Below are 22,224 nucleotides of genomic sequence, written 5' to 3' on the forward strand. Positions count from 1 at the left end.
TCTCTAAAGGTTATTTTTGTCTTGAGCCGAGCAGTTGCCATACCAGGCTGTGATGCAGCCAGATAGGACACTCGATGCTCCACACTTGTCTTCTCTCGGGGCCACCCCCCCCCCCCTCAGCGCCATCACCAATAGTTCAATCACCAATACAAAAAGCAACGGGGAAAGTGGACATCCTTGCGTTGTTCCCCGGTGCAATCAAAAATACCCCAAACTTGTTACATTAGTGCGAACACTCGCTCTGGGGCCCTGATCCAACCAATAAACCCCAGTCCAAAACCAATCTGCCCCAGCACCTCAAAGGTACTCCCACTAAATCCGATCAAATGTCTTCTCAGCGTGCATGGATATTATCGCCTCATTTTCTGAACCATTAGGGGCATCATCATATTTAACAACCTTCTAATATCAGACGGTAACTGTCATCCTTTCACAAACCCTGTCTGGTCCTCAGCTACAGTCCCGGCACACAATCTTCCAACCAAACCCCCCAATAGGACACCTCAAACACCCCATTCACCGATCCGAATCAGAGAACACCCTGTCCCCCAGAGTCCTTTATCTGCCCAAGATCACTTATTGCCATCAGCCGTCTCAACTGGCATGCAAGCAACCTACTGGGCTTTTCCCCATGCTCATGAACCGCCCCAGCACTTATCCGGCGCAGCTGACCCACTGCCTTCCCAGTCGACAAATGTTCAAACTCCATGTGGAGCTTCTTCCTCTCCTTCAACTCCTCTGGGTGGCCGGGTACTGCTGATACACTGCCAAAATGACCTTCATCAACCTTTGCTTTTCAATCCTGTTTACCTTCTCCTTATGTGCCTTGTTTTGTATCCAAATCTGGAAGTCTCGGCAAAACTTTCATAAATTCCACATCATCCCAGTTAGGAGTATACAAATTCATGAGCACCACAGGAGACCCTCCAATCTTCCACTCACCATCATGTATCGTATATCATCTCCTTGGATCCTCCCCTATATTACTCGCCAAAAAAGCCACCCTTGTGTTAATAAGCACCGTAGCCCCCCTCGTCTTCGTATCCAACCCTGAATAGAACACTTGTCCCACCCACATTCCCTCAATCTCATTTGGTCCTGAACTCTTAAGATGAGTTTCCTGCAGAAAGACCACATCTGCCTTCAAACTTTTTAAATGGCCAAACAATGGACCTTTTGATCGGCCCATTTAGTCCCCTTGCGTTGCATGAGACTTCAGGCATGCTGTCTAGGTCCTGGAGAGGATGCAGTGCAGTTTTAACGCAGTAATACCAAGGGTGAAAGATTTGAGTTAGGTGGAGAGATCAGCGAAGCTGGGATTGTTCTCTCCAGAGCCAAGAAATGTAAAGGGAAACAGAAGAGGAAGTTGGGATAAACCGTTTTGCCTAGCAGATGGGTTGATAACCAGTGGCCTAGATTTAAAATGGAAGGCAGAAGAATGAGAGGGGAAATTATAAACTTTTATCTCCAGTGGGCTGGAACCAGCTAACAGACTTTGGAGTCCGATTCTAAAGGCAAAAAGGATAATTCGATATGTATTTGATGCCAACTAACTTGTAATGTTAGGAGAAAAGATGTGGTGAGGGGTTAAATTGTACAGTGCTTTAAAAGATCCAACATAGGCCTGATAGGATTCATGCCCACCTCCTGTGCTGTGGTATTGTATTTCATGTAATTCTGTAGGAACTCCTCTGCTTAATTGTTACACCTCAGAAAAGATGCAAAATTCCATGTTTCTTATCATAGGACAGCTCATGGAGCAGGGCTTGTGGAACAACACTACATGTTTCTGAAGAGGCTTTGTCAAGTACTTACAGCCCTAGGTGGACAGCTGACTGCATTGTGGGTACGTTGAGCACATATATCCTTTCTGTCTGTTTTAATGGTAACATCAAGTCACATATTTGTTTATAATACAATTTATGTAGTCACTGTCAGATATGTGTTTTTAGAAAGATAAGAATTGAGGCAACATCACATTCAGATGTTCTGAACTCATGGTTGTGGAGTGATTTTACATTGAAATAAAATACGTGCTAATTCTGTGGACCTGACGATATCTTTTTGTACCTAATTGAAAAAGTGTGTGTAACAAAGCAAAAAAAAATATATAACGTAGCTATCTTTGAATTTTAGTTTCAGGATTGCAAATAATACCTTATAAATATTTCAGAAATTGATCAGACTATCTTGAGGTTGTTCCTGTGATTGGTGGAAATAACTTTTTTTTTAAATGTTTGTTTCAAAGTGTGATCATAAAGTCTATAAAATTGAGGGGAAAAACGAGCCTCCTTAATGTTGTAGTAATGATCTGCTTCCGAGCAAGTTGTAGGCCGTGAAATAAGTTAAATTGCCGTTTGTGCTTGCGCTTCTTATCGTCAATCGGTCAATATTGGAAAACGCAGCAAATTTTAAAAGTAGACCATGTTGTCATATCTGCCCCTCCATGAGAGGAGAGATGAATTGTATTGCATTCTAAAAACAAAAACAAATGATATACATGTGTGCCAAAATTGAACCAATAATTTATTTTTATTTTTCCAGGGTAGCGATAAAGATATTGGCCAACCTCCTAATTTCAATAAATATTTACAAGCATTTTTGGCTTTCACCAATCATCCTAGTCAGGTAATTAAATTTTAAATTTGATATATGATGCAACTTCCTGACAGCAATGAGTATTTGATGTACAACATGCATGAGTGCAATTTGTATGCTGTTGCCTTGAATTAGTGTGCGGCAGGAATAGATAATCCAAATCAATGGTCTGGGTTCAGTAACTCGATGCAAAGTGTAGAAATAATAAATTGTGAATGGTATAAGAAGGGAAATAAAAATCAGACCGTACAGCTCAGCAATGAGACTATATTGGATAAGGCATGCTGGTGGGAACAGTGCAGCCGCGACGAGTAGAAACATGGAAAATTGAAACCATTGAAAATTGAACCATTCGGAAGAGCCATTCGGCGCTTCGAGCCTGCTATGATCCCTGGTTCTGGACTCGACCATGATCGGGAAAATTCTTTCTGAATCTACCCTGTCTAACTCTGTTAGAATTTTGTACGTTTCTATGACATTCCCCTCTCACTCTTCTAAGCTCCAAAGAATATAATCCTAACCAATTTAGTCTCTCCTCATATGACAGCCCTGCTATCCCAGGAATCAGTCTGGTAAACCTTAGCAGAACTCCCTCCATAGCAAGAGATTCCTTCCTCAGATAAGGACACCAAAACTGCACACACTACACCAGGTGTGACATCACCAATGCTCTATACAATTGCAGTTCAACATCTCTATTCCTAGACTCAAATCCTCTCGCTATGAAGGCTAACATACTATTTGCTGCCTTTACTGCCTGCTGTCCCTGCGTGCTTACTTTCACCGACTGATGCACGAGGACACCAATGTCTCGTTGAGGATGCACCTGTCTCAATTTACACCAATTCAAATAATCTGCCTTCCTAGTTTTGTTACCGAAGTGATAACCTTACATTTGCCTGCTCACTCAGCCTGTCTAAATCCCACTGAAGCATCTCTGCATCCTCCTCACAGCTCGCCCTCCCACCCAACCTTGTATTATCTGCAAATTTGGAGATCATACATTTAGTTCCTTCGTCCAAATTATTTTTATTTTTTTTAATTTTTTAATTCAAACAGCACTGGTTTATTCAAAGTCATTACTATGCTCCAACACCTATAAAACATTGGAGCATTTTGGCTACAGAAAAGAACATTCATTAGAACTAGAACTAATACACAAGTGGAAACTGATTTTGCCAGACACAAGGTAAATTTTGCAAGACTTTACTCCCGGAACAGAGTTTCACTCCACAAGGCCAATAACTGGAAAATCAGACACAGGGATCAGCACACCAAACACATGGCCTCCTGATTTTCCAATGACTGAAATTAATCACTGGAAAACCAGGAGCACACAAATTGGGCACACCAATCTCCATGCCAATTCTCCGATCCATGTCTCTGCAAGTAAGGCTCTGTGCAGAGAGCTTCGATGCATAAAAAAGTACCCTCATACCTATCAGTTTGGGTTTCAGCAAACTGCAGCAAAATATCTGCTCACTAAAAACAACACTATTTCAGCCACACAATTAACAGGTTAATGTTCCTCTTGGTTACAATGAACCATAAACAAACTGGAAGCTATTTCTGTTTGGCAAAGTAATTCTTGCTCTTTTCTACATCGGGCATGATGGTGTCAGCACCAGGTTTCCAATTAGCAGGGCAAACTTCACCATGTTCATCTGTAAATTGGAATGCTTGAACCAGCCTCATGACTTCATCCACTGAACGCCCAACAGGCAGATCATTGATCATGATCTGACGTAGGATACCACTATTATCAATGATGTACAAACCTCGAAAAGCGACACTGTCATCATCTTTTAAGATACCATAATCTACACAGATCGTGCGACGGAGATCTGACACTAAAGGGACTTTTGTTGGACCAAGTCCTCCTTGCTTTCTTGGGGTGTTGATCCAAGCCAAATGAGCAAAATGGGAGTCTGTAGAAGCAGCAATTACTTCACAATTAATCTTGTTGAAATCGTCTACACGATCACTAAAAGCGATAATCTCAGTTGGACACACGTAGGAAAAATCAAGTGGGTAGAAAAAGAAGACTACGTATTTTCCTGTCGTTATCACCAACAGCCCTCACTCACTGCCTCGCGCCCTCCCCATCGTCCAAATTATTAATATGTAATGTGAACGTTCGGACCCCTTCAGTACCCCACTAGTCACTGCTGCCAATCATTAAAATACCTATTTATTCCAACCTGTTGCTTCCTGTCTGCTAACCAGCTTTTTATCCATCTCAAGACGCTACCTGTAATCCCATGCGCTTTAATGTTACATATTAATCTATGTGAGACCTTGTCGAATGTCGTCTTGAAGTCTAAATAAACCACATCCACCAGTTCTCCCTGGTCAACTCTACTAGTTATATCGTCAAAGAATTCTAGTAGATTTGTCAAGCATGATTTTTCTTTCGTAAATCCATGCTGACTTTGATTACAGTAAGAAGTCTTCGAACACCAGGATAAAGTCCAACAGATTTTAAAAAAATGTGTTTTATTACAAACATGTATCAAAACATATATCAAAACAGGTGAACAAACGCCCCAGGACACATGCTTCCCTACAATCAACTCTGCAGTCTGTCCAGATTTTTCCTCTTTTTCACACTCCTCCGCGATGAACAGCCCCTCAAACATGGTCACAAACATCCCCCACCTTTCCTCAACCCCCCGTGAAGAGCCCCTCAACTCATACTTTATCTTCTCTAATCGCAGGAAGTCATACAGATCACCCAACCAAGCCGCTACACCCGGTTGCGATCCCGACCGCCACTCCAGCAAAATTTGCCGCTGTGCAATCAGAGAAGCGAAGGCCAGGACATCGGCCATCCTCCTCTCCATGAGCTCCAGCTTCTCTGAGACCCCAAATATCGTCTCCACTACCTGGCTAAGACTGCGAACACCCCCGCCCAGAATCTTCCCAATATTTTTGCAACCCCAAAACATGTGCGTGTGATTCGCTGGCCCCCGCCCACACCTCTCACACTCATCTGCTACCCCCTGAAAGAACCCATTCATTCTCGTCCGAGTCATATGCACCCTGTGCACCACCTTAAACTGTATCAGGCTCATCCTTGCACATGAGGAGGTCCCATTTACCCTATGCAGAGCGTCACCATGATCCCACTATTGATCTCCTCTCCCAACTCCGCTTCCCATTTCTCCTTTATCGTCACCACCTTCTTCCCTCCCCTTCCACATCCGGAAGCAGCAGTCGCTCCAACAAGGTGTATCACGGCAATCTAGGAAACGCATTCCTGACCTTTCGTGCGAAGTCCCTAACCTGTAGATACCTGAACTCACTCTGCCTCAGCAGCTCTACCCTCTCCCTTGGCTCCTCCAGACTGGCGAACCCTTCCTCCAAATACAGATCCCTCACCTTGACCATCCCCACTTCCATCCACCTCTTGTATGCACTATCCATTTCCCCCCCCCCGGGCTCAAACTCATGATTCTCGCATAGCGGCGTTAGCACCAACACCCCTTCCACACTAAAATGCCTCCTTAACTGATTCCATATCTTCACTGTGGCCTGCACCACTGGGCTCCTTGAATACTTACTCTGAGCCATCGGCAACGCTGCCGTCACCATTGCCCTCAAGCTAGACCCCTTTCAAGATTCCTTCTCCATCTTTACCCACTTTACCCCTTCTCCTTGCCACCACCGCCGCATCTCGTCCACATTCTCCGCCCAATACTAATGAAGCAAGTTCGGAAACGCCAACCCACCCTGCTGCCTCTGCCTCTGTAGCAGGGTCCTCCCCACCCTCGGCACCTTCCCTGCCCATACAAAGTCAGAAATGATGGTGTCCACTTTCCGAAAAAGGCCTTTGGTATAAAGATCGGGAGAGCCTGAACGATAAACAAGAACCTCAGCAGAATATTTATTTTCACCACTTGGACCCTTCCTGCCAACGTTAAGTGCAGTATATCCCATTTCTTAAGATCCTCTCTGGCCTCCTCCACCAGCTTCGGTAAATTCTACTTATGGAGCCCTGTCCATTCTCTCGCTACCTGAATCCCCAAATACCGAATGAACTCTCCCTCACTACCGTAAATGGCACCCCCCCTAAATTAGCCTGCTGTGCCAGCTCATTCACTGGGAATACTTTGCTTTTCCCTACATTCAGCTTGTACCCTGAGAACCCTCCAAACCTCCCCAACAGGCCCATAATCCTTCCCATACTCTCCAATGGATCCGAAACATACAGCAAGAGGTCATCCGCATAGAGCGACACCCGATGCTCCCTCTGTCCCCTCATTATCCCCTGCTACTCTGCCGGCCCCCTGAGACCCATCGCTAATGGCTCTATGGCCAGCGCAAACAGCAGCGGCCACAGCAGCACCCCTGCCTCGTACACCTGTGTAAGTCAAAGCTTTGTGAGCTCATATCATTCGTCCTCACCCTCGCTCTTGGCGCCACGTACAGCAACCGTATCCATGTCACAAATCTCGGCCCAGACCCAAACCTTCCCAAAACCTCGAACAAGTACCACCACTCCACCCGATCAAATGCCTTCTCTGTGTCCATGGATGCCACCACCTAAAGTCCAACAGGTTTGTTTTGAATCAATAGCTTTCACAGCGTAGCTCCTTCCTCGGGGTGAATCACTTGTGTTGTAAGACTTACCCCAACCCAACGCCGGCATCTCCACATCATGACTTTGATTACAGCACTGCTTTCCAAATGAAAGGGCTGAGGAACTAAATTCGTACTTTGCTTCTGTCTTCACAAAGGATGATATGAATAATGCACCGGAAGTTCTGAGAAGCGCAAGTTTTCGTGAGGAGCTGAAGGAAATTAATATTAGTAAAGAAATGGTTTTGAGCAAATTAATGGGATTGAAGGCGACAAATCTCCAGGGCCTGAAAATCTTCACCACATATTTTCCAAATGATCTGTTATGAAATCCTTTGAAGACAGAAGCAAAGTACGAATTTAGTTCCTCAGCCCTTTCTGTTTGAAATCTGTTATGAAATCCCGTTTCTGACTGTAAGGGGTCCACATGAGTTTTTATTAATCTTTTTCTCTTTACATACCTATAGAAACCTTTACAGTCAGTTTTTATGTTCCCGACTAGTTTACTTTCAAATTGTATTTTCTCCTTCTTAATCAGTCCATTGGTCTGTCTTTGCTGAATTTTAAACTGTCCCCAATCCTCAGGTCTATTGCTTTTTCTTGCTAATTTGAATGCCACTTCTTTGAATCTAATACTATCTCTAATTTCCCTCATAAGCCATGGTTTGGCCACAGTTTCCTTTCTACTTTTGCACCAAATAGAAATAAACAACTTTTGGAGTTCATCTATTCGTTCCTTGAATGCCTGCCATTGCCTGTCCGCTGTCCTTCCTTTCAGTAATGTTTCTCAGTCAGTCATTGCCAGCTCATGCCTCTTACCATCACAGTTACTTTTATTGAGACCCAGGACTTTGGTCTCAGAATCACGAATTCTACCATATTATGGTCACTCATCCCCAAGGGTGTTCTCACAACTAGATTGCCAACTAATCCTTTCCCATTGCACAACACTCCTGTGCGGAGTCTGCATGTTCTCCTCATGTCTACGTGGGTTTCCACCGGGTACTCCAATTTCCTCTCACAAGTCCCGAAAGACGTGCTTGTTAGGTGAATTAGACATTCTGAATTCCCCGTGTACCTGAACAGGTGCTGGAATGTGGCGACTAGGGGATTTTCATAGTAACTTCATTGCAGTGTTAATGTAAGCCTACTTGTGACAAAGATTATTATTATATGCGGATTAAAGTTACCCATAATCCAGATGTTCCTTTATCACGTGCATCTCTGATTTCCTGTCTAATGCTATTCGCGACATTTCCACTGCAGTTTGGTGGTCTGTATACCACCCCTACGAATGGCCCTTAATGAACTCCACCCAGACAGATTCCGCATGATGTGTGCTAATATCTTTCCTCAATATTGTATCAATATAATCTTTAATCAACAATGCAACTCTACTATCCTTTCCTTTCTGTCTGTCCTTCCTAAAAACCGAATAGCCTTCAATGTTTAGTTCTGATCCTTGGTCACCTTTGGAGCCATGTCTCCGTAATCACAACTATATCATATCCCTTTACATCTCTCTGCGCAACTAATTTATCCATTTTATTTTGAATGCTCTGCACGTGCAGGTACAAAACCGTGAGGCTAGTCCTTGTAACATACCCTGTCCCTTCCCTACTATTTTTAGTGTTATTATCTGATACAGGCCCTTGATTTCTCTGCCTATCAGATTTCTTATTCTTCTTTCTGTCTTTTTCTCTTGTTCTTTATTCCTCCTGCTCTGAATCCTAACATAGTTTCCCATCCCCTGCTATATTAGTTTAAACCTCCCTAACCGCTCTAGCAAGTACCCTCTCCCCCAAGGACATCAGTCCCAGGTGTAACCATCAAGTTTGTGTAGGTCCCACCTCCCCCAGAACCGGTCCCAATGCCCCAGGAATCTGAAACCCTGCCCCTGACACCATCTGTTCAGCCACCTGCTCATCCGATCCTACTATTTCTACTCTGACCAACGCTTTGCACTGGTAGTAGTCCTGAGATGACTACCTTTTGAGGTCCAACTTCTCAACTTTCTCCCTAAATCCCTATATTCTGCTTTCAGGACCATATCCTCCTTTTTTGTTTTGTTTAATAAATTTAGAGCACCCAATTCATTTTTTCCAATTAAGGTCAATTTAGCGTGTCCAATCCACCGAGCTTGCACATTTTTGGGTTGTGGGGGCGAAAGCCACGCAAACACGGGGAGAATGTGCAAACTCCACACGGACAGTGACCCAGAACCGGGATCGAACCTGGGACCTCAGCGCTGTAAGGCCGCAGTGCTAACCCACTGCGCCACCGTGATGCCCCCCTTTTCTTTTAACCTATGTCGTTGGTACCGATGTGCACCATAGCCACTGGCTGTTCACCTTCCCGTTGCAGAATGTCCTGTAACCGCTCCGAGCATCCTTTACCCCAGCACCAGAGAGGCAACATACCATCCCGGAGTCTCGTTTGTGGACACAAACACCTATCTATTTGCCGTACAATCGAATCCCCCGTAACTATTGCATTCCCAAGGGCAGCACGGTGGCACAGTGGTTAGCATTGCTGCCTACGGCGCTGAGGACCCAGGTTAGAATCCTGGCCCTGGGTCACTGTGCGGAGTTTGCACATTCTCCCCGTGTCTGCGTGGGTTTCACCCCCACAACCCAAAATATGTGCAGGTTAGGTGGATTGGCCACGCTAAATTGCCCCTTAATTGGAAAAATTAATTGGGTTATTAAAATTAAAAAAAAAAGTTTAAAAAAAAATAAAATAAATAAAGTATTGCATTCCCACACTTTTTACTCCTCCCCATTGCAGCAGAACCAACCACGGTGCAATGAATTTGGCTTTTGCTGCTTTTCTCTGAGAGATCATTCTCCTCAAAGTATCCAAAAGTATCCATCTGTTTTGCAGGGGAATGGCCACAGGAGATTCATGCACTCCCAGTCTAGCTCTCTTGCTCTGCCTGGTGGCCATCCATTCCCTTCCTGCCTGTGGAGTCCTCCACAGTGTCCCCAACTGCTGCTCCAGCGCCGAAACGCGAGCTTCCAGGAGCTGTAGCTGGAGATACTTCCTGGGCACTGGAAATGTTCCCGGCCTCCTACATGCAGCAAGAGCAACAAACCAAGGCTTTGAGTTCTCCTGCCAAGACTTACATTTTAAATTAAAGCTTTCAAAGATGTTTGATATTAGATTAAATCCAATTCTCTATGGCCCTTTGCTTGTCCTCGTTACTACCAATTAGAGCCCTGACAGATTATAAACTACAAAATTTATTTTCAAACTATAATTGATGGAAGTTGTGAAGACTTGCTGACTACTTCCATTATTTACCAGAATGAGCCCCAATTATCAGGTATCTGAAGCCCTCCCTCCTGCACCATCCCTGTAGCCACGTGTTCAACTGCTCTCTCCCTATTCCTTGTCTCGCTAGCACGTGGCACGGGTAACAACCCAGAGATAATAACTGCTTGTTTTAGCTCTAGGTTTCCACCCTAGCTCCCTGAATTCCTGCCTTACATCCCTATCCCTTTTCCTACCTATGTCGTTGGTGCCTATGTGGACCACGTCTTGGGGCTGCTCCCCTCCCCCTTAAGGATCTCGAAAACACGATCCGAGACATCATGGACCCTGGCACCTGGGAGGCAACACACCAACCGCGGGTTTCTCTCGTTCCCACAGAATCTCCTATCTATCCCCCTAACTACGAAGTCTCCAATGACTAATGCTCTACTCCTCTCCCCCCTTCCCTTCTGAGCAACAGCCCCCCCCCCCCCACCCCCACCAGTATCCACAGATGTGGGCGATGCGGGGGAAGTCCGGCAAATCATGTACATATGTTTTGGGCTTGTCCGAAGCTGAGGGGATTTTGGCAGGGATTCTCGGAAGTCATGTCAGAGGTCCTGGAAGGGAGCGTGACTGCCGAGTCCAGAGGTGGCAATATTTGGAGTGTCGGAAGATCCAGGAGCCCAAGGGGGAAGATAGGCCGACATTTTAGCCTTTGTCTCCCTGGAGACAGATTTTGCTGGGATGGAGGGACTCTAATCCTCCAAAGTGAGAGGTGTGGGCCAATGACATGGCAGGGTTTCTTAGGCGAGAGAAGATTCAGTTCTCCTTAAGGGGTTCATTAGAGGGGTTCATTGCAGGGGTTCGCACGGAGGTGGCAGCCGTTAATTGACTTTAAGGAAAACTGAACGTCAGCAGGACTGTAATATATGGGTAGCTAGGAGCTGGGTGGGGAAGTTGGGTATGTTATTGTGGGGTTTTTTGCGTGTGTTGGACCATTCTGTTTAGAATGCTAAAATGTCAAATTATAAATGCCTCAATAAAATATTTTCTAAACAAAAACTATTCAGCCACAACTGTAAAAGAGAAGTCTCAAGCGGTTATATCAAACTACAGTGCAACTGTTTTTTTTATCATAAACAGTCGACATTGTTGAGAAGAAGCTGATTGTTAGTGTCAGGTGTTCTAAGTTTGGGGAAAGAGGGAAATACTTTATGTTGGCATGGGCGTCTGTGAGGACTCATCTTGTAGCAATATCTAAGATTAAGAAATAAATTGCCCAAAATATTACTAAAGTTTAAACTGAAAATGTACGATCATGTGAGATGGGCTCAAACCAGTAAATGACAGATACAAGGAAGGCCTCACACCTAAGATCCATGTGTTGGATAAACGTCAAAAGGGAAACAATTATGTGTTTGAAGTTAAATTTCTCTATCAATTAGGACTAACTGAATAGCCGCCCTGATGTGTGATTCTCCTGTAATGTCTTAAAATGATTGTCGTCTCTGAGTCCAGTTACTACAAAATTCAAGTTTTCCATGTTTTGAGGGAGGTGGATTGGAAGGAGACATGGGCACAGGTCAAGTGTAGAGCTGCAACTGAATGTTCTGGTAAACAAACAAAGCTAATAAGAGTTACGCAGAGTTATTTTCCTCCACTCAGTGGATGGGATGGGGTGGGATTGGAAGAAAGGGTGCTGAAGAATTAACCACTTATTTCCAATTTTTCTTTTGTCCAGTATTTAAGATCTTCAACCCAGATAGCTTGGTGTTCATTTTTACGACACGAGCATGTCTCTAAGGACACTGTATTGCTGGATGTCATTCCACAATTGTTGCATGCAACAATGGCTAATCTTCTGAAGGTATGTAGACTTGGCTTTTCTTTTCATAGAATCATAGAATTTACAGTGCAGAAGAAGGCCATTCGGCCCATCAAGTCTGCACCGGCTCTTGGAAAGAGCATCCTATCCAAGCCCACACCTCCACCCTATTCCCATAACCCAGTAATCCCACCCAATACTAAGGGCAATTTAGCATGGCCAGTCCACCTAACCTGCACATCTTGGGACTGTGGGAGGAAACCCCCACACACACTGGGAGAACGTGCAGACTCCACACAAGACAGTGACCCAAGCCGGGAATCGAACCTGGGACCCTAGAGCTGTGAAACAATTGTGCTAACCACTATGCTACCATGCTGCCCTTTTGTAGACTCTCTTAATAATGGTGACTTAATTCAAGTGGCTTGTATCTCATTTATCAATGTGTTGGTATTATTGACTTGGGCAGCAAAGCAATAATCAACAAGATTCCACCACTATTGCATCAGGAACGTTTGAGAGCTGCCAAATTAGGAACTTCTAAGTTCCTGGAAGTAAAGCTAATCCTGAAGTAAGACAAATGCTCTCTTCAGAGGCAGGTGTGTTTTCTGGTCAATGGTACAGAGTGGATCAGCAGTAATTTTGATTTAGTGAATTGTCCTTGACCATTTGGAACTCTTAACTTAACGGAAGGAAAAATAAATTGTCTTTGTGTTATTGGTTATTGAAGCTACCTTCAATGCAAATTTGCAGTATGGAGACACTTGATGAAGTGATACACAAACATGCTGAATCCGTTCCTCCTGAATCCTGAATTCTGAAGTATTATATTGAACTTGAAACAATAAATCTGTTTCTTTCTCCACATATACTGCCAAACTTGTTTCCCAGGATTTTCTGTTTTAATTCCATTTCTGGTGTTCACAGGTGTCCTTTTTTTAAAACTCGGGACATGCACTCCCCACTCTAAACTGAGAAACATGGAGGCCAATCGTAATGTCATACTTCCTCTTGCCACCTTGCATGATTGTACGGCCCAGTATTATACTAAGCCATATATTTTGTGTGGTGAACTTCTATGGTTAACCCAATAATTTCCTTTTCAAGGGGCGTGTCTGAATTTTCCTCTTTTTAATAGCTTAATTGTGTTGAGGATAAAGTAATACAGCTCTTCTACTATTGTGTAATTCACCCTCGTGTTCACGAGAGACCAGACCAAGACTCTGGGAGTTACGAACAAGCCCTTTATTACAGCTATAATTGGGCTGATGACGTTCCAACTGTATGCCAAAGAGCACAGATTCAAGAATTGTACAGGCTGATACTTCAGATTCAGTTACAAGGAATTAGCATATACCAATCATTTTTGTTACTGGTTATCTATGTCCAATTATGACTTATCGATTAGGTTTACACCAAGCATATATCAGTACAGTTGAGCACTTACAACATGTGCACTCATCTTTAATTAGCATATCCAATCAGCACATGCTGTCGCCTAATATTTATATCGATGGTTCGTTATCTGGTTAGGGGCTGGTTTAGCTCACAAGGCTAAATCGCTGGCTTATAAAGCACACCAAGCAGGCCAGCAGCACGGTTCGATTCCCGTACCAGCCTCCCCGGACAGGCGCCGGAATGTGGCGACTAGGGACTTTTCACAGTAACTTCATTGAAGCCTACTCGTGACAATAAGCGATTTTCATTTTCATTATCTTGTTTGTTCTCGTCAATCACCTTCCTTGCCGGAATCACTGCTGTTAATGGCTTCTCTCGAGGTATGGATGCTGGAATAGACAAACTGCTCTGTGATCCTTTCCTCCTTTCTGTTATCTCCAGACACCATGGCCCAGAGCAAATAGTAGAATACCCACATTGTTCTTACAGCCCTTGAGAGCTGACACTTGTGGAGTTCTTCCCTGAGAACAAACCCTGGCTGATTGTGTCCTCGGGGTGTCTTCTTACAATTGGACAACTTCAGCTAAAAGCTTGTGTGACTGCTCAATGTAGAAGTGTTTAACCCCTTTAGTGCTAAATGGATAACTATAGTTACAAATTAATTCCAGTATAAACTTTTTTCCCCTCATCAAATCCATGATGATCTTAAATTTTTAGTGTAGTTGGAAACTCATTACAAGAAATTGCACGCAATTTTTTTTTAACTGACCTTTTCTTTTGACTAGGTTGGATTTCCTTCCAAGAGTGACAGCCCAAGTTGTGAATATTCTCGTGTGGACTTTGATAATGATGAAGACTTCAATGCATTTTTCAATTGTAAGTCCTATGCAGTGTATCGTATTAAAGCATATCAAATGCATTTTTTAAAAACAAAAGAACTGCGATTCAAATTTTCCATTTGAGCAGTCAACCATTATATCAGATCCCAACAGTTCATCTCGGACTGTGTGTATGTGAAAGTGGTGGTCTGTTCTAGATAAACGTAACATTTGTATTCTATTTACCTTATTGATAGTGAATTTGTGATTGAATGTACATAATCTGTACACGTCTCTGGGTAGCATATTGAAGCACTAGAGTGAAAAGTTTTTGTTTATTGTTTATGTTTTGCAGCATTCAGAGCTCAACAAGGAGAAACCATTAGACTCTCTTGTCGTCTATCACCAATGACTGGATTCAACATGGCTTCTGAGGCACTGCAATATCAGCTTACTGCAGTGATTGATGTTGGCCCAACTATGTGTAAGCATTCTGTTTGTGTCTGTAAGTTATTCAGATGTTTACTTTTATTATATACTGGGGCGAGTTAGAATTTGTAACATTTGAATGATGATGTAACATGCTATTGGTAGAGGCAGCACGGTAGCACAGTGGTTAGCACTGCTGCCTCACGGTGGCAAGACCCCAGGTTCGATCCCGGCCCTGGGAGTCACTGTCCGTGTGGAGTTTGCACATTCTCCCCGTGTTTGCGTGGGTTTCGCCCCCACAACCCAAAGATGTGCAGGGTAGGTGGATTGGCCACGCTAAATTGCCCCTTAATTGGAAAAAAATGAATTGGGTACTCTAAATGGATAAAACAAAACCACAAATACCGTATGCTATTGGTTACTGAGTCTGACTCAAAAATAATTGCCTAACTCTAAATGAGTTGTAAAATTTCTATGTATGTAAATTACAGACTCTTTTCAACATGATTATGTATTTCTGCTGTAATCTTTAGATAAATTTATGTTTAAGCTACTTCGTGCAGCAAATATACTTTTTTTTTAGTATTTGTGAGAAACAAAAGGAAAGTCTTGTGTTTTACTTAGCAATGTGGCAATTTAGCATGGCGAAACCACCTACCCTGCACATCTTTGGGTTGTGGGGGTAAGACCCATGCGACACATGGAGAAGGTGCAAACTCCACACGGACAGTGACCCGGGGATCGAATCCGGGTTCTCGGTGCTGTGAGGTAGCAGTGCTAACCACTGTGCCACCTTGCTGCCCCTAAATGGGTGAGATACTAAATGAATACTTTGACTCTGTTCACCAAAGAGAAGAAGGACTTGGTGGATGAGGAGTCCATGTTGATATTAATAAAGAGGAGGTGTTGGGTATCTTAAAAAGCATTAAAGTAGATAAATTCAAAGGGCCTGATGGGATCAACCCCAGAATACTGAGGGAGGTAAGAGTGGAAATTGTTGGGGCTTTGACAGTAATCTTTGTATCCTCATTGGCTACAGGTGAAGTTCCAGAGGACTGGAGAGTAGCCAATGCTGTTCCATTGTTTAAGAAGGGCAGCAGGGATAATCCAGGAAATTATAGGCCGGTGAGCCTTGCGTCAGTGGTAGGGAAATTGTTGGAAAAGCTTCTTAGAGACAGGATTTACTCAAATTTGGAAACAAATGGACTTAATAATGATGGACAGCATGGTTTTGTGAAGGGGAGGGTGTGCCTCACTACTTTGATCGAGTTTTTTGACGAAGTGACAAAGATGATGGATGAAGGAAAGGGGGTAGATGTTGTATACATGGACTTCAGTGAAGCCATGGTAGACTGGTACAGAAGGTGAAGTCACATGGGATCAGAGGAGAGCTGGCAAGTTGGATACAGAACTGGCTTGGGCACTGAAGACAGGGTAGCAGTCAAAGGGTGGTTTTCTGAATGGAAGCATGTGACTAGCGGTGTTCCACAGGGATCAGTCCTGGGGCCTTTGTTGTTCGTGGTGTATATAAATGATTTGGAAGAAAATGTAGCTGGTCTGATTAGTAAGTTCGCAGACGACACAAAAATTGGTGGAGGTTGAAATAAAATTATCTTTATTATCACAAGTTGGCTTACATTAACACTGCAATGAAGTTGCTGTGAAAAGCCCCGAGTCGCCACATTCCAGCGCCTGTTTGGGTACATGGGGAGAATTCAGAATGTCCAAATTACCTAATCGCACGTCTTTCGGGACTTGTAGGAGGAAGCCGGAGCACCCGGCGGAAACCGTGCAGACACTGGGAAACCGTGCAGACACTGGGAAACCGTGCAGACACTGGGAAACCGTGCAGACACTGGGAAACCGTGCAGACTTCGCACAGACAATGACCCAGGCCGGGATTCGAACCTGGGACCCGGGTGCTGTGAAGCCATAGTACTAACCACTATGCTACCATGCTACCCACTAGTTGCGGATAGTGAAGCGGATTATCAGAGGATGCAGCGGGATATAAACTGGTTGGAGTCTTGGGTGGAGAAATGGCAGATGGAGTTTAATCCAGACCAGTGTGAGGAAGGACCAATGCATGTAGGAATTACACAGTAAATGGTAGAACTCTTGCGAGTACTGACAAGCAGAGAGATCTGGTTGTGCATGTCCACCGATCACTGAAAGTGGCAACACGTGGATAAGGTGGTCATGAAAGCATACAGCATGCTGGCCTTCATCGTTCGGGGTATTGAACATAAAAATTGGCAAGTCATGTCGCAGCTGTACAGGACCTTAGTTAGGCATCATTTGGAATATTGTGTACAATTCTGGTCACCACACTACCAGAAGGATGTGGCTGCTTTGGAGAGGGTACAGAAGTGGTTTACTAGGATGTTGCCCAATATGAAGGGCATTAGCTATGAGGAGAGGTTAGGTAAACTATGTCTGTTCTCACTGGAACGATGGAGGTTGAGAGGCAACCCGTTAGAGGTCTGCAAGATTGAGTGGCATAGACAGAGTGGACAGTCAGATGCTGTTTCCTAGGGTAGGAGAGTTGAGTACTAGGGGACACAGTTTAAAAAAAAATAAAAAAAAATTTATTCTCCTTTTTCACATTTTCTCCCGAATTTACACCCACCAACAATAATCAGCAACAAATATGTCAATCCCCATAACAATAACAACGATCCCATCCTCCCATCAACCCCCAAACATCAGCCCACATGTTTACATAAACAAATGACAAAAAGGAATCGGGAAATATCCATAGTCGCCCTTAATACACACAGCCACCCTCCCACCCATCCCTTCAACTAATGTTCGATGTTATCCAGTTCTTGAAAGTGCATAATGAATAATGCCCATGACTTGTAGAACCCCTCCGTCCTTCCCCTCAGTTCAAACTTAACCTTCTCAAGGGTCACGTTTTCCAACAAGTCCCCCTGCCACGCCAGGGCACAATGTGGAGAGGCTGCTCTCCATCGCAGCAGGATTCGCCTTCGGGCGATCAACGAGGCGAAAGCTATAATATCTGCCTCCACACCCATTTCCAACACTGGCTGGTCCGGCACCCCGAATATAGCCTCCTGGGGACCCGGGTCCAGTTTCACATGCACCAGCTTGGAAATTACCCTAAAAACCTCTTTCCAGTAATCCTCTAGCTTTGGACCGGACCAAAACATATGAACGTGATTAGCGGGCCCCCCCCTGCAATGCTCACACACATCTTCTACTCCTTCAAAGAATCGGCTCATCCTCACCTTCATGAAGTGTGCTCTGTATACCACCTTCAGCTGTATCAGCCCCAACCTTGCACATGAGGTGGATGCATTTACTCTCCGGAGCACCTCACACCAGACCCCTCTCCTCTATAACCTCTCCCAACTCTTCCTCCCACTTTGCTTTGTTCCCTTCCAGTGATACCTTATCCCCTTCTAAAATAGCCCTGTACACCTCTGACACTACCCCCTTCTCCAGTCCCCCTGTTGTCCAGCAATGTGGAGACTGGTTCCTCTGGGAAGCTCTGTATCTCCTTTCTGGCAAAATCCCGATCCTGCATGTATCTAAAAATTTCTCCTGGCTCTAGCCCATACTTCGCTTCCAGCTCCCTCAATGCTGCAAATCAACCCCGAAGAAACAAATCTTTTAGCGTCTTAATCCCCTTCTCTTCCCATTTCCGAAAACTTCCATCCCACTTCCATGGCTCAAATCTGTGGTTCCCCCGAATTGGCATTTCCCTTGACCCTGCCCCCAACCCGAAGTGTTGGAGAAACTGCCTCCAGATTTTCAATGAAGCTATTATAACCGGACTCCGAGTATTTCCCCGGAGCTATCGGGAACGGTGCTGTTGCTATTGCTTTCAGTCCCGACCCCCTGCACAAACTCTCCTCCATTCTAACCCACTGGGAATCAACCCCTCTGACCCAGCTCCGCACCTTCTCCACATTCGCCGCCCGTAGTACATTAGGTTCGGAAGACCCAAACTCCCTGCCTGCCTGCCCCTCTGTAGCAGCACCTTACTCACTCTGGCCACCTTCCCTCCCCATATGAACGAGGTAATGCTTCGCCCTAATCTCCCTGAAAAAAGCCTTTGGCAGGAAAATCGGTAGGCATTGAAAAATAAACAAATCGCGGCAACACATTCATTTTAACCGCCTGTACCTGACCCGCCAGTGACAGAGGGAGACCATCCCACCTTACCATAGAACATAGAACAGTACAGCACAGAACAGGCCCTTCGGCCCTCGATGTTGTGCCGAGCAATGATCACCCTACTCAAACCCACATATCCACCCTATACCCGTAACCCAGCGGCTTATTGTTTTACCTTTCTTTTCTTCCCCCTTCCACCCTCCTGTCCTTCATCAATCTGAATTCTGTAAAAAAAAAAGTTTTTCTTCCTTCACACAAAAAAAAGGGGAGGAAAAAAAAAAACTTTTCACCAAACTTCTTTAAACCTTCTTTCTCTTTTCCTCTACATTTCCCCCAGAGCTCCCCTGGGACCGGACTTCAGCCATCTTACTTCATCCTAGGTTGGAGCCATCCGATGTGGGACACCCCACCTACATCGTGCCCTGGCCTCGGGCCTGCCGCCTCGGCCTCCTTTTAGCTTCACCCCCGCTGCTCCGACCTCCGTGCCGTGCTGGGCCCAGTGCCTCAGCCCCCGACACCCACGCGGGGTTCTCAGCTGATTTTTAAACCGGCCCCACTCGCTGCCCGTGACTGCTCCAAAGGCCGACGATGGTCGGGGGGGTGAATGATGACTCTGGGAAAGCGCCGCAAATCGTGGCCACCGGCGGGAGCTCTTCTTGATCCGGCCGCCCTGCTCGCATACGCCACTGGAAGTCAGGGGACATAGGTTTAGGTGCAAGGGGAAAAGCTTAGAACAGATGTGTGAGACATGTTTTCTTTACACAAGAGGGTGGTAAATATATGGAACATGCTGCCTTGGGAGGTGGTGGGAGTAGGTACGAGAGTACCATTGAAGGGGCATCTAGACAAATGTAGGAATAGGGTGGGAATGGGAGGGTACGGACTCTGTTAGTGCATACGGTTTTAGTTTAGGGAGGTACCATGGTCGGCGCAGGCTTGGAGGGCCGAAGGGCCTGTTCCTGTGATGTATTGTTCTTTGTTCTAAATTGGGCAATTCTAATGTAGTTACAGTCGAGGCTGCATTAACAGTAAAAATGTATTCTGTCTTCAGAGAATCCCTGCAATGTAGAAGGAGTCCATTCGGCCCATCAAGTTTGCACTGGCCTTCTGCAAGAGCACTCCACCCAAGCCCACTTCCCTGCCCTATCCCAATAGTCCTTAACCTAACCTGCACATCAATGGACACTTAAGAGGCAATTTAACATGGCCAATCCACCTAATCTGCACATCTTTGGACTGTGGGAGTAAACCAACGGGGAGAATGTGCAAACTCAACAGAGCTAGTCACCCAAGGCTAGGTTGCTGGCACTGAGGCAGCAATGCTGCCCACTGTACCACCTTGTCGTATGCCATGTGACTTAAATACAGTTTGGACTACTGTTAGAAGAATAGAAATGAATCGTATTGTTATATTGCCTTTTAGGGCATCCAGAAGCGCTTTACAAGCAATGAAGTACTTTTGAAGTAAAAATTGGAGATGCTCAGCGGATGAGTTAGCATCTGTAGAGAGAGAGCTGGAAAAATTAGAAATGCATTAGACTTTGAGCAAGTGAAAGGGGGAGGGTTGGAAAAAGAGCAAAATGAAAGGCCTGTGATGGGATGGAAGACAGGAGAGGTTCAGTGACAACAGGGTTGATGGTGCAAGGCCAAGGGGAGTGGCATTGGAACAAGAAAAGAAACATAAACTGTATCCAGACGAGGTGTAAATGGCAGAAGGTTTAATGGCTGACCCCAAAAGCAAAGAAAGAAAGACTAGAATCGGGGAAGAAAAAATAAACTGGGACAGATGTTATGGTCTGAAATTGTTGCACTTGGTGTTGTGTCTGGAAAGCTGGAAAGTGGCGAATCAAAAGATGAGGCCTGTAGTAATCCACGGGAGGCAGGAGTTCCGTCAAAACACCAATATTTATTTACAATAACGATATTACAGGAGCAGCTACAAATAGTGCTGCTAGCAGTCCAGTCAAGGTCCGAGGAATTCCTGCCAGCTGGCATTCCTCTGAGCTTCTTCCTGCTCCTCATGTCTGGGTCTGTCACCTCTGTGACATCCGCCATGTCGTTCTCCGAAGTGGGCAGGGTGTACCTTATAGGTGCCGTCTTTTCCATGACGACCTCCTTGGAAGTTGTTCTTCCTCCTCCTCGGGGAGAGGTGTTGCGGCAGCCTCGTCGAGTGTGTCCATCTCCGACTCTGATGACTGGATGGCGGGGTCTGGAGAAATTGCTCGGGGCTGGGGTGTGGGTATCCTTTCCGTCTGGGCTATCCAAGCTTGAGGCGGTCCTGCCTCCAGGTGTGGTTCCGCTGCCCTTATTTGGTCTAGGTGTTTCTTCAGCACCTTGCCTCCTATTGAAACCTCATAGGATATGGCCCCTGTTTGGGACTCTACCGTGCCTTTGACCCAAGTTGGTCCATTCCCATAATTCTTGACCCAAACCGGTGCCCCCACCTGGAAATGTCTCTGCTGCCGACTATTATCATGCCCCCTGCGTTGGGCCTCCTGTTGTTTCTCCATTTTCCCAGTTAAATTTGGGAAAAGGAGACTCAGCCTCGTTCGCAGCCGCCTTCCCATTAAGAGTTCAGCTGGCGGTATGCCCGTTGTGGAATGCGGTGTGGTCCTGTAATCAAACAGCCAGCGGGAGAGCTTTGTGTCTATTGACGCTGCCGACTGCTTCTTGAGTCCCGCTTTAAGTGTCTGGACCACTCTCTCTGCCAGGCCGTTGGTTGCTGGATGGTAAGGGGCCGTCTTGATGTGACGGACTCCGTTTTCCTTCAGGAATTTTCCAAATTCCCCACTTGTGAATGCCGTTCCGTTGTCCGACACCAATACCTCCGGAAGTCCATGTGTTGCAAACGAGGCCCTGAGCTTTTCAATTGTCGATGCTGTGCTTGCCGTGTTTACCCGGTGGACGTCCAACCATTTGGAGTGGGCGTCCACTATCACCAAAAACATTGAGCCCATGAAAGGGCCGGCGTGGTCAATATGCAGGCGGGTCCACGGTCTGCCTGGCCATTCCCACGGGTGCAATGGCGCCGCTGGTGGCACTCTTTGCCCCTGTTGGCACTCCTGGCAACGACGTACCAAGGCTGCTATGTCTGTGTCCAAACCTGGCCACCAAACGTAGCTTCGAGCTAGCATCTTCATTTTAGACACCCCTGGGTGTCCGTGATGTAAGTCAGTT

The 22,224-nt window shown here is 45.3% G+C and overlaps 2 protein-coding genes across 5 annotated transcripts in view; one reads left to right on the forward strand and one right to left on the reverse strand.

Annotated features, from left to right (window-relative positions):
• The window catches only part of LOC119974718 (exportin-5), a 154,899-nt gene that overhangs the window by 57,250 nt on the left and 75,425 nt on the right, over positions 1-22,224 (forward strand). For 2 of the 4 annotated variants that reach the window (XM_038813871.1, XM_038813881.1), the window contains exons 9-13: positions 1,747-1,846; positions 2,545-2,628; positions 12,176-12,301; positions 14,443-14,533; positions 14,831-14,980. In XM_038813871.1, the coding sequence (XP_038669799.1) occupies positions 1,747-1,846; positions 2,545-2,628; positions 12,176-12,301; positions 14,443-14,533; positions 14,831-14,980 (551 nt within the window). The remainder of the gene's footprint in view (positions 1-1,746; positions 1,847-2,544; positions 2,629-12,175; positions 12,302-14,442; positions 14,534-14,830; positions 14,981-22,224) is intronic. The other 2 variants (XM_038813892.1, XM_038813902.1) reach the window with 1 other exon arrangement.
• LOC119977099 (peroxiredoxin-1-like) lies at positions 4,120-4,677 on the reverse strand (the record flags this gene model as incomplete). Its single annotated transcript, XM_038817701.1, has 1 exon — positions 4,120-4,677. A coding segment is annotated over one exon (516 nt), but the record flags the coding sequence as incomplete, so codon positions are not given.

This window comes from Scyliorhinus canicula, chromosome 1 (assembly GCF_902713615.1).
Source record: "Scyliorhinus canicula chromosome 1, sScyCan1.1, whole genome shotgun sequence".
Classification (NCBI taxonomy): Eukaryota; Metazoa; Chordata; class Chondrichthyes; order Carcharhiniformes; family Scyliorhinidae; genus Scyliorhinus; species Scyliorhinus canicula.